The following is a 19,206-nucleotide window of genomic DNA, read 5'->3' on the forward strand; positions in this document are numbered from 1 at the left end:
TGGGCTCAGGAACACTTCAGAAAACCATTGTCAGTTAACACACTTTGTCGCTACATCTACAAGTGCAAGTTAAAATTCTACCATGCAAAGCGAAAGCCACACATCAACAACATCCAGAAACACTGCCGCCTTCTCTGGGCCTGAGCTCATTTGAAATGGACAGACGCAAAGTGGAAAAGTGGCTGTGGTCTGATGAGTCCACATTTCAAATTGTTTTTGGAAATCATGGACATCGTGTCCTCTGGACAAAAGAGGAAAAGGTCCATCCAGATTGTTACCAGCCTGCCTGCAGTCCAGACCTGTCGTCCATTGAAAATGTGTGGCAGATTATAAAGCGCAAAATACGACAACGGAGACCCCAGACTGTTGAACAACTGAAGTCGTACATCAAGCAAGAATGAGAAAGAATTCCATCTACAAAGCTTCAACAATTAGTGTCCTCAGTTCCCAAATGCTTATTGAGTGTTGTTAGAAGGAAAGGTGATGTAACACAGTGGTAAACATACCACTGTCCCAGCTTTTTTAAAATGTGTTGCAGGCATCCATTTCAAAATGAGCAAATATTTGCACAAAAACAATAAAGTTTATCAGTTTGAACATTAAATATCTTGTCTTTGAGGTGTATTCAGTTGAATATAGGGTGAAGAGGATTTGCAAATCATTGTATTCTGTTTAATTTACATTTTTCACGACGTCCCAACTTCATTGGAATTGGGGTTGTACAACATGAACACATGAACTGCTATTTCAAAGCTGTTGGGGACTGGAGAGGGAAAAAAAGCACTGATTAGTCCAAGTTCTATTTCAAATGTGTTTTCAGGAAATACATACAGGCTTAATTAGAGCCATACAGATCCAGTCAGCTGTAAAATTTTAAATTGAGTCAGATTTTTGAACGACAACATATGTCATCATTTCTGACCCCCTCTAGCGTTAATATTTGATGTTTTCACCTGGTTTGTTTTGCAGAGTGGTGCAGACAAGAAGAAAAAATTCAATAATATTGCATATATATATATATATCATCTTGTCAAATGGGCAAAGGAATCCAGACATGAGCATGGGTTGTAATAATTAGATTTAACTGCTACAAGAGGGAGAAAATCCATATTTTAAAGAGAGAGAGCGAGAGAGCACACTGCACAGTGTTTCCACAATCACTTCCTTTCATCAAAATGTTACAGTCAGTTGTTCTGCATGACACCTCTGGAAATATTTCTGCTCAGAATTTGATCGACCAGGATCATTCAGCCGTCATGATATTGTGCATATTTTTAACTCCTACATTTAATATATCACCAGAGACTGAAGCCAGAATGTCCAAAATGGTTCTATACCTGTGGAAAAGAGTCATTTTAAAAATGCACAATCCACAGTATCATCCACACTGGGATCCAGCTGTTCCTAGAGCAGCACTGACCCACAGGGACACTCAACCTGAATTTTCTAATCTGGTCAGTTGCTGGCATATCACTGATGTTGAATACCATCAAGTCTGTCTGTGCTACAGATTATTAGATCAACTGCAGAATTTGGACTAGGGCCAACATTCATCTCATGTCCAGCAAAGACTAAGAAAATCGCCATTCTTGTATTCTTATTGAACTCCATTGCCCTGGCAGGAGACATACAAATACAGTGTACATGCATACATGTGTCTGGGCAAAACAGAGTACTTACAATAACTTCCCACAGCCTGAGTGCAGGGAAACCAAATTTGCACCATATATGCACCTCTTGGGGATCTTTGATTAGTTTGAAGATGAGTGACCTTGATCGATTTTTCAAGGTCACAAGCAAAAAAGAAAAAAAAAGGAAAAAAGCAGTACTTACAACACCAACCAATAATGTACAGCAGGGCAGGTGCAATGTGCAGTGCTTACTGTTATGATTAATTGTAAAACTAACCTCCCTTCATGTGTCCATGCACTTGCTCATTCAAGCATGCATCCAGAAGTGGAAAACTCCAGCTTCAGTGAGTAAAAGTCTGACCACATACTTTTATATCCCCCCAAATAAATCAGCTGATTGTAGTCAGCTCAACATTTTGACATGAAATCACCTGAAGCAGTGGTTTTTCACCTCTTTGGCTATCCATAGGGTGCATGTGTGTACCTCCTTCTGAACATCTCACTCACTGAGCAATGGGGGACACAAGGCCTTTTACGCAAATATCCCATTTTTCCAACTATTAGTGCTATTATTGCTTATGAATTAATAATACTGATCATTATTAGTATATTTATTAACATTTCTACTAGTTTTAAAAGATTTGTTTAATTATTTGTTGGCAGTGTAGTGTTGTAAGTAGGTAGCTCACTTGTCTCCCAAACAGAAAGTACCTGGTTCAAGGCTGCCTGTGCTCCGTTCTGTAAATATATATATGGAGTTGTGTTAGGAAGACAAAATCAATATTCAGACCCATACCGGATCTCCAGTGAAAATGAAATGGGAGATGCCAACATGAATAAATAATTTATCGGTTTCATGCACAGTTACGTAAATGGGGACAAAGGCCAAAAATGTCCCCATTGTAAAGAATTCGTTAAAATGTGGAAAAATATATTCAGATCACACTAAAATCACTTGTTCCCATTTTTAAAATAAAGATGAAGTTGTACATAGGCTGAGAGACTCATCGGGCCGATGCTTATTCCTGGATATCATATAATGTAGCAGATGTGTCTACAACTCCCACTGAACACCCCCAAAAAGATGAAAAACAGGAAAATTGATTTTAGTTTTGAACAGTGATTTGCTGCCTCTCTCAGAGACATAGCACAGAATTAAAATAATGAACATAATGTTACGTTTACATTGCACAGGCATTACCATGCTGTGTTATTAAAACTTTCCTCCAACCAAGACTGCTTTTTGACGTACGTTTGGTGACAGTATTCACTGAATTTGATCATCACTTCAGCATCTGTATATTCATTTGATGGCATGAAAAAAAGACAACGTCTTATTATAGAGAAAGAGAGTTGTTAGAGAACATCCCCACAAATCCCTGATTCTGCAGTTTCAGCCAACTTGGACAGCTGGCCTGGGGGCTCACCGTGGTGCCCGGCTAACGGCAGAATGCCTGCAGGCTCTTGGCAGCATGGCACGACGCGCTCTTGGCTCCTCTTCCCCAGACTATCCTGTGTGTTTGGGTTTCCTTCTCCCCTCTGTCTCCAGCCTGGCTGTGGCTCTGCCCGTAGACACTGTTGGATTTTTGCTGCTTTCACTCGATGTGGCATCTGTCACATGCTGCTGCGCCACTGTGGCTTCTTTCACGCTTTGGATTCTTGTCTTGGATCTTTTCTTGCAGCCAGTTGAATATTTGCATTTTGGATGATTAGAAAATGATGAGTTGCAGCAGTGAGGCCATGTTTAGCCTCTTGATGAGGCTTTACTCCATCAAAAGGCGTTTTGAAATGCACACTGAAGTAGAAGCTGGATTGCTATAATGGCTGAGATGATAAAACGGGCTGATGTGGCTGTTTAATTATGTGTAAAGACCGGGGTGAGACCATCAAAGACAACCACAACGCTGTCCCTTCATGCACCTCATTTAACAGCGCAACAATAACGGAATGATGATTGTGACAAGAAATGAGAACATTTGATTTTTTTTCTCCCCTCCCTTCAAAAGATTCAACAAAAACCCTCAACAGCAAACGGCGTGAATCTTACCCATCTGCAGATGCACTGGAGATGGGAACAACAGCACAAGGACAGTTGCCAATGCATTTTACTAAGCATGAAAATCAATTTCACGTTTCACTTAGTACAACATAGACACTATAACTTCTGTATGCTTAATATGTTGAGGCTTTTAATGCATAATGCGAAGGCTGCACAATACCCAATATCTACAAGGAATCCTGCAATCATAAGTGGCACATTGCGAGACCGCTCTGTGAACGGTTGTCACTTTGTGTTTCAGGACATTGCTGAGTGAAAGGGAGGCTCCTGTAAAGATTAGAGCCTGTTTGCATGAAAGAGAAAGCTGAAAAGCCCGTTTGATAGACTAGTGAGAGATAGGCACAACTTCCGAGGAAAAGAGGTGTCCTCAAAGGGCCTCGTCGAACTTTAGATGAGCAGCAACAACAGGCGGCGAAGAAGCTATTGGAGTCCAGCTACAAGCTTCAAAGATGTGCAATTGGTATTCAGGGCATACGGTGTAGCACTTCAATGACAAAGTGCACCCCCGGTGCCACAACTTTCATTTCTGCATACTTGAGATACAGGTAGTCCTGGTGTGCAGGGTTTCGGAGAAATTGGTGATGTCCACAAAACAAAATGGAATGGAAACAAAGTAGAAGGAACTGTCCTGGTCGGTGTTTGCAGATGGCATTTAGATACATGAGTAGTACAGCGTATGCAGGAGAGACTGGAATGAAAGTAGTCTTGAAGATGGAATTAAAAAAGGAGGCTGAAGTTCGAAGGGCAGCGGACAGAGCTCTGGAAATGCTGTATAACTCAGGATCAATACAGATTAAGTGGTGATTTAGAATAGAGAGGGCAATTTCTTTGATTTTAATCATGGATCTCTTCTCAGACATTTTAATGCATGTTTGTGACTTGAACACAAAGACCTTGAAGCCCTGTATTGCATATATTTAACCCCAATAGGAAGCAATAAGAGGCTATTGCTATCTCTGTGTTTGTCTCTCTGCCGTGATTCCTTCAAATCAGAAAGAATAATAAGTAATAAATAAGTATGAATCTCATCATTTACGTATGTTAAAAGTATCCAATCATTATTTTTGTAGCCCATTATTTTCATTGATGCCCATGTGTAAATCCATCCATGGCTGCAGGAAGGGAGGTCTCTAGATAAAGCTAGTTTGCAGTCAGGAGAGTTGTTGAAATGAAAATGCCAACATTTAGTATCTCATGTATTTTTTATGTTGCTGCTGCTGTACAGGCAACACAAAGGTTAGTGGAAATCATTTCAACAAATCTAAACCTTCGATCTCACACAGTAAGACATATGGCATTGTATCATTCCATATAGAATCAATCAGAGGCATCCAGGTTGCCTTTTGAAAAATATTTAGAGGTGCATATTCACTGGCATTTTGACCATTCCCAAGTTTTAGACCAACATCTCTCACCATTTTCAACAGCAAAAATGTTTGATTTGGTTTTCTTTTCTTTTCTTTTTTGAAAAATGCATTTTCATCCACTTTTGAAGATCCATGAATTCACTATTTTTCCTTTTAAAAATCTGGAATTTATTGCCGTCTTTAGCCATTTTGGCTGTTTTTAGATCTACACTGTGACATTATGGTGAAAGTCACAATGGTTTGGGGCCCCTTCACACAGGGATTCGTTCACACAGGAACACAGTGCAAGCAGCTGCACGATGTGTAACCACATCACAGCTGCTATGAAAATGAAAAAAATAAAAACTACATGCCACCCACGGGATTTGAACCTGAAATTTCCAAAAGCTCTGATTGCCAGCCAGAAACTTTACCACTGAGCTACCATCACTGTCCTGTAAAAGGTGTGGGAAAATGCCTGATATCAAAGAGGACATGAACGTATTAAAAAATATATATAAACACACACGATATTAAAACATCACATTTTACTGAATCCCTCTTGTCAAGCGAACAATACAAATATGAGCCATCTGTACCTCTGTAGATGACTCATGGTCACAGACGTACAGTCATGAAATGACATGAATGATGAAGTAGGCTGCTCCTATCATGTCCACATCTGCTGGAGGTGTGTCTGGCCAGACACGCGTGTATTGTGGACGGTGCACCACAGGACAGACACCGTGTCATGTGGAATAGAGCTCACATGGGTGATGTGACACTCAGATCACCCGCTGCATGTTATGATCTGACGGTCCGTTTCACCTGGGACAGCCTGTCAATGTGTGTAGCATGTGTGCACTCACTGCAGCCCTTTGCAACAGCGATATATGTTTTTAGGTATTTCCACGTGAGGACAGCAAGCACACATGCACATGTCCGTCAAAACACGGTAAGTGTTCTGCAGCTGTGACATCCAGATCTCAACACCTGCAGCTGTCAGCGGACATACCCATGTCAGTCCAGCACACACACCAACACACCATTTGTACATCCATATATCAGTAGCTCATGCAAGTGTGCTCCCACCCCCTTGCATGCCACACGTTTACAGATGGGTGGGGAGCACAACACATGCATGATTCACACGCATGGCACATGTATGCAGGGGAAGCCGACACTCTGGAACCTCACGCGTTTTGCTGTTTTGCAAAGCCACAGTCATGGGGGCACTTAGACAAATTTCACATCTAGCTCGAAAATGATCATCTGCTGACTGTTTTCATGCTAACAGTGTGAATGGCCACACATTTTCCAAGTGTCATGCGAGTGGTGTTAGAAGTTCGTGTGTGTCAGCTGGAATTTGGCCGACACCTGCCGCGAGAGGGTTTGATGGGCTGTCACAGCGCACACTCTGTCTTTCAGCCACCGGTGTGCACAAATAATTGTAACAACAAGTGTATGAGGCATTGGAGGCAGCTATGATTTTCAGTGATGCCGGTAACGCATTACTTAGTAACACGTTACTCTAATCTGACCACTTTTTTTAGTAACGAGTAATCTAACACGTTAATTGTTCCAAATCAGTAATCAGATTAAAGTTACTTCTCCAAGTCACTGTGCGTTACTATTATTTTTGCCTTGTGGGTCGATAGCAGCATTAAACTTGGTCAGTGGGCAGGAGGTCGGGGTTCGACTGAACTGCCCACTTTAAGCGAGCTGTGAGCTTTTCATCCGCAGTTTTCTGCAGCAGCTACGACTCGTCGTCACCTCTTAAAGCGCGGTGACAACAGCACACATGCACTGAGCTTTACAAAGACATTTCAATGCTTTTTCCTCCTTTATTTAGAATTCTGAGCTGAGCCGCTCCATATGTGCTCGTTAAAAACAGCTGATCTTCTGCGACGCGTCGACAACTAACACTATTTTCCACTCAAATGCACCTAAACTCTCTTTCGTGGTGTGAAAAAATGAAAAAAACTTTCTTACCTGTAAATCTGGTCATGTTTTCTGCATAAATAAATGTTATCCATTCTTTGTGCTCAAACGCCAAAGCAGGGGTGAATCCAGATGGAATGGGGCATGGGGCAGGGATGTGCCCCCCCACAACACCCCTAGACTAAAGGTCCAATTTTGAAGCCTTTTTTTTACTACAACTGCTAATACTACTTATAATAATAATAATTTCAACAAGTAAAATGTTTAGACAGAATTTAAATGTTAGAAAAATATTAGAAAGAATTTAATAGTTACATTTATAAACAATGTAGGTTACAAATTGCAAGTTTTACTGTTACAGTGCTGTCAACAGTTAAATATGAGGTCAAGAAAGAGGTCTTTATTTTACTCTTTATAAAACAAGTATTTATTTTCATTGAAGTCAAGAAAGGGTGACTATAAAGTGAGTTTTGGTAAAACAGGTGGTGGCCAAGTGGTTAATGTGCTTGGTTTCAGTGCAGAAGGTTCTGGGTTCAAATCCCACCCCTGCCACATTTCTCCATGTAATGTGGAGTTGCGTCAGGAAGGGCATCTGGCGTAAAACTTGTGCCAATTCAACATGCAGATCCACCTTGGATTTGCTGTGGCGACCCCGAGTGCAAACAAGGGAGCAGTCGAAGGGACTTACTAGGTATCATTGTCATGTTGAGGTGGCAAAATTTTGTTCTTCTAATCTAAAACAACACTTAGAGGAGGTGGGCTGTGCAGTTTGCCATTTGTGTGGCGTAACAGCTGTGGAATATGGCCACTCCCTCTTAAGTATCTGGAAATCATTTCAGACTCCACAGCTATGTGCTCCAGTGGGATATTATGTGGTGTGAAAGAGAGCCACGTGCATCAAGCTGTATTTACGGCGCTACATAATTGCTCAACAAATTGTCTCTTCATTCACAATGGACTTTTGCAGGCATTATTCCGTAATTGAATTTTAAATGACCACCATAGACTGGAATGCGAATGATCACATTTTAAAGAGTTTCATTGCATGATGAAGAGTTTAATGTATTTGTCTGCCAGTAATTAATAATCAAATATCTGTGTTTCCCTGTTTTTTCCCCTCTATCATATCTTTTTTTCCCCCATCTTTCTCTCTCCCTGTCTCCTTTAAGCATCTTTATGCTGTGATTTTAGTCGCTGCAAAAACAGTCCATTTAGGTTTTGGTGGCACATCGCCCCCACTCCGATATTGATGAATTGACTCCATAAAGCACAGAGGCAGAATGCTCTGTCATCAGTAATCAATGCTCAGATCCATTCTTTTCTCTTCATTTGAGGAGGCATCTGGAGCTTTCTCGCTGCCGACCAGATGAGCACCCGAGTCTTTGGGGAAATTGTCCTCCAAAGCTAGTGTCCTTTCAGAGATGTGTGATACATGCAAAGTGAACACATTTACCAAGATCGTCAAAAAAATAAATCACATCTAGCAGAGTGTTCCACTCGAACAATTGGATTTGCAGTGGTCACTGCCTCAAACATCAGGGCTTTCTCATTTCATCACAGCAGGGAGTTTTTAATTTATATGATGCTGTTGTATCTTATCAGCTTCAACGTGATACAATATGACAGATGCCTACAAATAAATACATTATAAATGATTAAATGAAGCCAGTGAAGTACTTTGTCAAGGTTAATGTCTTTGTTTATTAATTGTGATGCATCAGAGGTGGATGTGAACTTGATGAGGGTTTTAAACACTTAAGGACATTTATGTTTCTCTGTCCAAGAGCACATTTTGGAAAGCTATCATATATAGTCGAAGCCATCAGTTTGCATGTAGGAGAAACACATTGGATCAGAAATGTTGTTTTGTGGCAGCATGAACACATTATGCATAGGTTTAGGTCATTCTATTGTGGATTTAATACAGGAAGTTATTGTTTATAAGGCTGTGTTGTTTATGTCTCCCCAATTGTAATTTGCAGGTGTTTAAAATCGATTTTAAAATTTTTGATTCACTGTGCCCCGGGCACTAATTCACAGGGCACAGTGAATCAGCTTAGAATATAATGAAAAAACACATGACTATAAAGATATCTTCAAAATTATTAAATATATGCTGATGCATATGCAAAATATAATCCAGCAAACCAGCTACTTAATGTGTGAGTGTCTTATATAGTGATATAGTCCTTTAGAAACTACTATAAATACAACTATCATAATTTCTGTTCAAATGTGAAAACAGTTGTTTATATACACAAATTATAGAAATAATTCATGAAAAATAAATGTATAAGCTTCAACAAGTAATATTTGTCATCCACTTGATAATGAGGCTTAGTAAATCACTTTCTAGACTGATTCACTGTGCCCCGATTCACTGTGCATGTGACACACATGAGTCATGTTATCAAATAACTGATAATCTGGAGAAGACATAACACATGCTCATCAGTTGGACAGGGTAGTCTTCTAACTAATAATATTTTTTTGGGCCACCTTTCCTCTGTTGTGAGAAATAAATACAAAGACACTGACATCCACAAAATTTAGTTTTGATAGGGAAAAAAAACTCTCTTCACTTGCCACTTAGATTTACCCTTAATGTATCCAAAAACAAAACACTCATTTATAAGGGGAATGTCTTTATGCATAAAAATATGGCATAACTGCTGCAAATATATATTTAGTTTTGCAGATATAGCTACTGATTCACCATGCCCCGGTTTCCCCTACACTGACTAAAAATGATTTTCAAACTTTTCCCCCTTAATCCACACATTTCAAATATCTAATTTATTTCCAAAATGTTAAAGTTATTTAAAATATAATAATAATAACAATAATAACAAGGCAGATTTATATACATTTGTATAGAATTTGCTAATTACTTTTAAAGGCTTCTGAATAACTAACTGGTGTGCTTGGGAATTTATTGGGGAGGCTTTGTGTGTATTTAATGGACTACCCATAGCACCAGCGCTTTATTACATTTAAACAATGGATATAAATCTACAAAATTAATCCAAAGCATCTGAAGTAAAATTATACATCTCCCTAAGTCAGTTTCATGGTACTATATCATCATTGCTCATGGTAATATGAATCCCCAAAATGTTAATGATACCATCAGCAAGTTCACACACACACACACACACACTCTTCTTGGGACCATGCATTATTGATTAAGGAGGCCCAAATGGTCAGGTTTATTTGTAAAAGTGGATATTTTTGGAAAGTGCATGTAATAGCCAATCAGAAAATAGATTAGTTGGTTTGTTAGTGCCTCACAGCGAAAAGGTCCTAGGATTGTTTCCTATCTGGGCCTTTCTGTGTTGAGCTTGCATGCTCTCTCCATATCTACATGGGCTCCCTCCGAGTGCTCCAGCTCCTCCCACTTCCAAAGATATGCAGGCTTGGTGAATTGGGAACTTTAAAATGACAGTAGGTGTTTTGTTGTACCCCGCCTCGCGCTCTGTGACTGCTGGGATAGGTTTCAGCCCCCCACGCCCCTTGATTGGACTAAGCGATTGATGATGAGTGTGTGTTTCTTTGTCTACATGTGCCACTGCGAAGTACTGGCAGCCTGTCTAGGGTGCATCCAGCCTCTTGCTGAGTAACCACTAGGATATATCTTATCTCAACTAGAATTCAAGATAATTTAAGCCATCATTTTTACAAATCTAGAATGGCCATCATTGTAGCTTCTTGGAAAATGAAATAATCAATTTTCTGATTGGCTATTGTATGGACTTATTTTTTTAAAGTATCATTTTACTAATCTCAACAAATTTCCAATCAAGGCTTGCACCTGAGCGTAGTTAACTTGACAAAAATCAGCATCCAGGAATTAAAGAACGTTTGTCCCAAATGTCCAACCGAACCGCAGGATCACATCGAAGGAACTGATGATGGAGATGGGGTCATCAGACAGAAATGTGACAACATCCACTTTTAACAGAGCACTCCATCAGCATGACCTAAAAGGCTGTCGAACACAGACCTTTCCATTATTCATAAAAAAGCTAGGTAAATGTACAATACAATTGACTACCAGGACAAATATATGGATAGGTTAGACAACATTTAGATTCCTATGTCCATCAAATACTTTCATTTTGCATTCATCAAAAACAAGCAGGCTGTCTGTGCCATGCAGAGTAGGCACACACACTCAGGAGCAGACTCATCAACTGCTTGTACTGAGATTTATTCAGTGTGAAACACCTGTGCCAAAATAAATCCTGCAGCATTGAATAATTTAATTGATGCTTATTATAGATAGCACTCATCTCCCTCAGATTCCACAGCCTCAGTAAGTCTGACCTCAGGCGCTGCCAAAAGGCTGACTTTGTGTCACATGCCTTTTTGGCCTGTGCAACCTCATTTGTTGTTCATTTCTCTGCTTCTTGTGTACCTTTCCTTTGAATAACATCTAAGAGTCGTACATTAAGGATATGCAGATTGATTATTTAATGAGTGACAAATAAGATGGGGTTCAAATTCACCAAAACTTTGTTTTCAGGATGTTCACTCAAACGTAAGCACAGGTCTCCATGCAAATGATAATTGCCCATATTTCTTTGTGGTAAAAGATGACTTGTTGATAGTGTTTTGTATGACCAAGCCCTAAAAGCATTGATATACGATGCAAAATTTTCCACCACATTGGGTAATTTTCATTCACACTCAGTGACTTCAAGCCTTCAGCTGTAGCATGTTTGATCCTGTTGGAAGCCAATGGAGTTTGTGAATTCTTGCACTTGGTGATCTTGCAAAAGTCCACCAGGTATATCTTCCAGAAGTATTTAAAGATATCACACAGCAGCATTTCACGATGTCTATAAATACTTCACAATGCCATTGTAAGCCAGGTGATCACTCAGTGCAAAGATCCCACAAAATCCATTAAACACATACAGCTCTCAGTCTCTAAAGCTTTTCTCTTCTTCTCTCCTCTGAACAGCGCTCCAAAATAGCAGTGTACGAGAAGATGTGGTCGTACATGAAATCAGCCGAACCCTCTGTGTTTGTTAAGACCACACCCGATGGTGTAGCCCGGGTACGAAAGTCAAAGGGCAAGTTCGCCTTTCTCCTCGAATCCACCATGAATGAATACATCGAGCAGCGGAAACCGTGCGACACCATGAAAGTGGGCGGGAACCTCGACTCAAAAGGCTACGGTGTGGCGACGCCCAAAGGCTCAGCATTAAGGTGGGTGGAATAATATAACAATACCCTCCATGTTGTTATAGTATTCCACCTACCCTGATGTCCCCCTGTTGTCCTTTTCTCCTCTTCCTTTTCTTGCATTTTTTTTGTTAAATGGAACACAGAGGTAACGGTAGTATGCACTTTAATGCACTTCGATACCAACTTTAATTAATGATAATACTTTTTTCATATATGTGTTTATGAGAGTTGCTGTCTTACAGTCGAGAACGACCCTGATAATAAGCTTAAAGCTAACAACTGTTTCCTATTTATGTCTTTTTACTGTTGCTTTTCTCTTCTCTTTCGATCTCTCCTGCCATCCCGTGTGCTGTCCTACCTGACTGTTGTGTTGTCACTTTTAATTTAACAGTTCACTGGTTTTTCAATTTAGCCTTTAAGAGCTGCGCTGTCACTTGTGACGAATGTTAATTGCATGATGTTTGTTGTTGTTACTTTTCTTTCTCAATGACAAGTGTCCCCATCCCGCACACTTCAATTCTAAACTACGTAACCCTTCATGCCACCTTTCCAAGATTTAACAGTGTCTTTACCTTATATGAGCCTTTCTTATCTCTCCATAGTCCTGAAATTCTTAAACAATTTGTCCTTCCCTAGAACGTTCTGATTAACAGATAGCATTCTGTGCATAAGTCCCTGCTTTAATCGTGGTAGTCTCACTACCGATCATTATGATGCTTAGTACAATTCTGACTTTGCAGTAGATTTGTCACGGACCTGTGCATTTTCTTACAAGTTATGTTTTATCGTTTCAAGAAATGCTGTCAACCTGGCAGTTTTAAAACTGAATGAGCAAGGCCTCTTGGACAAATTGAAAAACAAATGGTGGTACGACAAGGGAGAGTGCGGCAGCGGGGGAGGTGACTCCAAGGTCAGCCTCGATGTCACCACAATCGGGTACCATAGTGCAGAGTAATCGGCAAGGCTGTTACGACAATCCAACCATAGCCAAACCAACTGTCCACCACAACCGTCCTGCTGCTGCCCTGAGGCAGGTTACCAAATTAACTGATGACCAGCTCAGACCAAACAAAGGAGCTCTTGTTTGACCAGCAGAAAAATCCTGTAATACTTATGGTTTTATCCATAAATACGATAGAGTACCATTGTGAATTTAGACCGTTTTTATTTTTGGTTAAGGATCTGGGGTGATTACGGCTGATGAACAATGGTTGTACACTCAGAAATATTTAACCCTAACTTTTAAGATTAATGTAATTTTATTACATGACAAATTCCCATTTACTTTTTTAGATAATTTTAATACAAACCTACCAAATAAACCTTACATGATGCATATTCATTACTGTAATAAATCATTTTCATTTGAAATGCATAATCCTCAACTTTATGTATTTAGTATTAATAAAATATAATTACTCTAAATCAACAATAATGACAGTATTTATTTAAAATACATAAAGTATAGTGTTTGAATTGCATAATAATTGTTACCTATGCCATTTATCTTGTATAGGTAACAATTATTATGCAATTCAAACAATATATGTATTTTAAATAAATACTATCATTATTGATTTAGAGTAATTATATGTTATTGATACTAAATACATAAGGCTGAGGATTATGCATTTCAAATAAATAGGATTTATTACAGTAATGAATATGCATCATGTAAGGTTTATGTGGTAGGTTTGTATTAAAATTATCTAAAAAGGTAAACGGGAATTTGTCATGTAATAAAATTACATAAATCTTAAAAGTTAGGGTTAAATATTTCTGTGAGTGTAATATTCATCTCAACATGTGGTAGATGGTCAAGCCACACAAAGATCATTGTCTTTTAAACATTGCATCAAGCACTTGATGGTGTCGCAGTGTGTTATCACGTAAATTATCTGCTTTCAAAAAGTTGTAACTTTGTTCCCTCATTGGATGAAGTTGCTAATCGCATCAACCGCATGATTTTTCAGGCGTTTATTGCACAGCAACTTGATATTCAAGATACTAACCCAGAACCAGTGCATTCTGAAGGCAAAACCAATCAATTCTTCTCAAAGACACACTCTTAGAATCTTTGAAGCACAGAACATGTCCCCAAATCCTAGTTTTCTCTCCCCACAGCATTGTTTCTGTTTGAAATGGTCTATAAAACTTCAAAACAAAAATAATGTAATGGGGTGAAAAAGTAGGCTTTGCAAAGTGTGTCACATTAATAGAAAAGGACAGTCTCCAGTCCACATGTAGTCTCGAGGGTGAGTCATAGCAACAAACATCACCCCCAGTGCAAAAGCCGGAACTAGGGCCATTCACCAGTGTCGCACATAGATGAACTGCATTTATATAGTGCTCTCATGGTCAAAGTGCACTACTGTGACATCCCACATTCACAAGGGCCCTGATTGATTTGTAGTTTGATGGGAGCTTGAACTGAGCATCCTTAGATTACAAATCCACCACTTTTAACACTTGACTATCATCTCCAAACGCTACCCATCCACACATCACCATATCCACCATCCCAGGTCCTGAATAGCAACCACACAGGCAGACATCCAGTCCATCCCCACATGCCAAAATTAACAGTGTCTGCTGCAGCCAGGTGAATATGTGTCCCCTTGAATTTTTCCACATGCTGTGATATTTAAAACTGAGGCACCTGTATGTTGTAGCACTCCCAAACGTGCCACACAGTCAAAAATGTCATAGCTGACATTTCTTCACTATGTTAGTCATACTCCTCAAGTACATCTCCCTAGGTAACCATTTGTTTGGCACAAAGTCATTCCAGCAGTACTCAACGAGTCTCTGAGGAGACCTAATACCAAAGACATCCAGTCCTTGCTTTTATCGCTGGTTAGCGTCCAAGTCTCACGACCGTACAATGCAAAAGCCCTTCAACCCACTGAGCACATAACTTTTTCATGATGTCCGCTGTAACAGCAACTGGAATGAAAAAAAAAGTCCTTCTGCTGCCATGTGTGACATTTTGGTTGAGGTTACAGCTTTTTGCAGGCCTCCACACCAAACTTCTTGATGTCAGACTTGTAGTGCACAGTATGTGATGGTACGGGAAGCAGCAGTCCTGTGTCAGTTTAATGTAATGCAGCAGCGTTCAGCCTCATGCTTCTAATACACGGTGATGAACACAGTACGCACAATTATCATAAGAAAAGCAGTGATCCTGTTTGAGTTTGTATTTGTTTGTTTGATGTTTTTTTTGCGAGGCACTGTTTGTCCTCACGGTTGTATTGCGGCTCTGTCACATCCAGCAATATTTTTTTGAACACCTTGATCCATTTAATGCTTCCATATCACAGTATGTGGTCTTGTGATCACATTATCACCTGAGCTTGTTCTGTACACTATTGTGAGACAACACATCACAGTTTTCTCTTTTCCTAAATGTATGAATAGCTACACGCACAATGAACAAAAATACTATTGTGTTCATTGGTCACCCCTAATAAAACACAAATATATGAAACCAATCAGCAATTGTCAGTATAGTAGCCCTGCCTCAGGTTTTGGTTAGAACTGGTATATACTACATTTTTGGTTGGACATATATTTACCATGGAAAACCAAGTTTGAAATACCAACACAGCGTATTACCATGGCAGTGAAAAAGTGAACCACAGTGAACCATTGTTTGCCCCTTGAATGATCTATGGCACATGGTCAAAGGTGCATAGTGCAGGTATATCTCAAATATATCAAACTAATTTTTGCTTTTTACCCACTGAATAATCTGCACACAAAATATAGTGAAGGGTGCAAAGGGGTTACATTTATCCTCTTAATTAGTCATGGGCATGCTTTGGGCAGAAGGTGAAAGGCCAAATTGAGTGTCATTGGTTCCTGACAGACTCAGTGAGAGCTTTTCTTTTCTGGTGAGTTCACTCCCAGCGGTCTACAAACATAAAAAAAACATGGATGTGGACTCACCTATGAGTCCATGGACCCCTGAGAATTAAGGTCAGGTCAAGGTCAGGTTTATTTATAAAGCACATTTACAGTCAACACTGCCCCAAAGTGCTGTACAATAAAAGGAATTAAAATTACATTTAGTTAAATACAAGAACAAAATAAATCAACAAGACAATAAAAGATGTGGCAGTATTCAGTTCATCTTGTGTTAAAAGCCAGTGCAAAAAGATGTGTCTTTAAAAGAGTCTTAAAAGAGTCAATTGAAGGAGCCAGTCGGACATTTAATGGCAGAACGTTCCAGAGCTTGGGCCCCGCAACAGCAAAGGCTCTGTCTCCCCCAGTCTTCAGCTTAGACCTGGGACAGACCAGTAAACTCTGGTCCGCGGAGCAGAGGGCTCTTCCTGGAGTGTGCAATGACAGCATATCAGATAAATAGAATGGAGCTTGACCGTGAATTGATTTAAAAATAAGCAACAAAATCTTAAAATCAATTCTAAAAGCAACAGGTAACCAGTGCAGTGAAGATAAAACAGGAGAAATGTGTTGGTGCCGTTTGGCTCCAGTGAGCAGATGCGCAGCTGCATTTTGCACCATCTGGAGGCGATGCAGAGACGACTGATTAAGACCAACATACAGAGAATTGCAGTAGTCTAAACTAGATGTGATCAAGGTGTGCACAACCTGTTCTAGCTGTTTTTGGGGGCAGGTAAGTATTTTAGATAAAAATGGCATTTTAGAAATGGGTCTATAATTAGAAAAAATAGCAGGGTCCAAATTATGTTTTTTTTATGTTTAAAGGAACAAGGAACAACACCTGAAGTCAGAGAGGCATTAATCAACTGTAAAATACAAGGGCCAACTGAATCAAGAACTTCTTTCAAAAGCTTAGCAGGAAGGAAATCCAGTGCACAGTCTGAAGGCCTTAAACTTTGAACAGTTTTAGATAGGTCACACAGAGAAATAGGCTCAAATTGACTAAAAACAGCTGTGCACTCAGGAATGATGCAGGGGTCAGTGATGACAGTTGGCATAGAAGATCGAATGAGTGAGATTTTGTCACTGAAAAATTGACAAAATTTGTCACACAAAGAAACAGAGGGAACAGCACCAGTTGAATCAATAGGGTTAACAATTTTGTTCAAAACATTAAAAAGAACCTGGGGTTTGTGAAGATTTGTAGACACAATATTTGCCATATACTCTGATTTTGCAGTCTTAACAGCATCTTGATAATTCATAAGTGAATGTCTTAAAATCCCCAGTGATACTTGAAGTTGATCTGATCTTTCTTCCATTTCCGTTCTGCACGGCGGCATTCCCGTCTGCGTGCGCGCGTGATGTCATTGTGCCATGGCTCTGAGCGTTTTGCACGCTGATTAGTGAAAGGGGCGACAACATTGAGAATCTCTGAGCACGTAGTATTGAACAAGCTAACCAACTCATCAATATCTGTATTAGAATCGTAAGACATAAGTTCAGAAGCATGAAACGCAGCAGAAAAGAGTGGTGCAGTAGCAGGGCAAATAGCGCGCCGCTGGAACGCATTGTTTCCTAATGGTGGAGGACACCGCAACAGAAAAAGCACAGGAAAATGGTCCGATATGCCTGCGTTACAGATCTCGATAATGTTCACATTTAGACCACTGAATAAGATAAGGTCAGGAGTATGACCCTTATCGTGGGTTGGGACATTTACTGCCTGCTTAAGATTAAAAGAGTCTACAACGTTAAGAAAGTCATTGACCAAGGGCTTGGATGGACAACAAACATGAATATTAAAATCCCCAGCAATTAAAAATGCGTTACGATTAAGAGCAAAATCTGCCACAAAGTCAGAAAAGTCATTTATAAAATCTTTGTTAAATTTAGGAGGGCGATAGATGAGTGCGCACAAAACAGGTATATCCAATCTGATGTCAAAGAGCTGTAGCTCGAAGCTCACATAGGCTTTAGTGGGAAGCGGGCAGCAAACAAAGTCAGATCTAAACACTGTCGCCAAACCACCGCCTTTGCCTGTAGTGTGAGGGGAGCTGAAGAAGGAGCAACCTGGGGGAAGTAGCTCCGAGAAGGCGAAGGACTCGCCGGCCCAAAGCCATGTCTCTGTTAAAAGCATAAAGTCCAGCTCCCAGGATGTAAAAAAGTCAATGAGAATAAAAGTTTTATTGCTCACAGACCTTATGTTCATCAGAGATAGATGAACGGTGAAGTCATCAGCCGTCTGTGAACATAGTTCTCGGGAAAACAATCGAAGATTCCTAAAATCCACACCGCGGTCTGGAACTCGACGTCGCCGAGGAAAGTACTCCAGCGCCGATGCGCACTGCTCCACAACAGTGATGTCACAAGTGACGGGAATAATCCAGTGCGTTGCCGGAAAGGCTTGGTTTGCCGGAAAGAGACAGCGGCATTGCAGTTCAAAATTATGCCCATGAAGGGACCAAAAGTAAGCCCTTACTCTCACGAGTAGTCCACCTCGTTTACCCTGTCTCCTCGGGTGTTTCTTCCGGGGTACAACTGCAGGTGCATGCCTCAGGTAATCTGGCACTGCAGAGAGAAAAGGTGGTGGTGGGCATAAAGTAAAATTATCAAAATATACTTGCTTTAAAAATCTCTTGTGATCATCATGAATACTTAAAAGTAACTGGCGATCATACACAATGAAAACTGAAACATTTTGTTGCCACAGAAGCAAAAGAAATAGTAATAGAAAACTGAGAGCTGGAAGACGTTTCGCCGTGCACACTGCTGGTGCCATCTTATCTCTGATGAAGAATCTCACTTGCATTGTGAATTAATGGATCTCCACCTATACCTCAGAGCACACCAGAGAACAGCTGACACCAAAGCTTCCTGAGGTGAAGCAGTGAGGTGAAGACTTATTTTTTTTTCAGTAATATTGATTTTGTTTAATAGCTGCCTTCAGTTCAGTTGTACTGTGTACAAGCAGAGTGTACATGCATTGTGAACATGGCTAGGTAAGGTGGTGTATCTGAATATTGCACACTGTACATATACAGTAACTCTGCACTGAACGTTGGAACAGCTTTTTTTTTTGGTCCATTGCACAATGGCTTTCTGCTCTTCATGAAAGCAATCCACGGTACAA

The 19,206-nt window shown here is 40.0% G+C and overlaps 1 protein-coding gene across 1 annotated transcript in view; it reads left to right on the forward strand.

Annotated features, from left to right (window-relative positions):
• Positions 1-19,206, forward strand: part of gria3b (glutamate receptor, ionotropic, AMPA 3b) — a 333,461-nt gene that overhangs the window by 302,040 nt on the left and 12,215 nt on the right. The window contains exons 13-14 of the mRNA XM_034181373.1: positions 11,944-12,191; positions 12,966-13,080. Coding sequence (XP_034037264.1) covers positions 11,944-12,191; positions 12,966-13,080 — 363 coding nt within the window. The remainder of the gene's footprint in view (positions 1-11,943; positions 12,192-12,965; positions 13,081-19,206) is intronic.

Source organism: Thalassophryne amazonica, chromosome 11, assembly GCF_902500255.1.
Source record: "Thalassophryne amazonica chromosome 11, fThaAma1.1, whole genome shotgun sequence".
NCBI lineage: Eukaryota > Metazoa > Chordata > Actinopteri > Batrachoidiformes > Batrachoididae > Thalassophryne > Thalassophryne amazonica.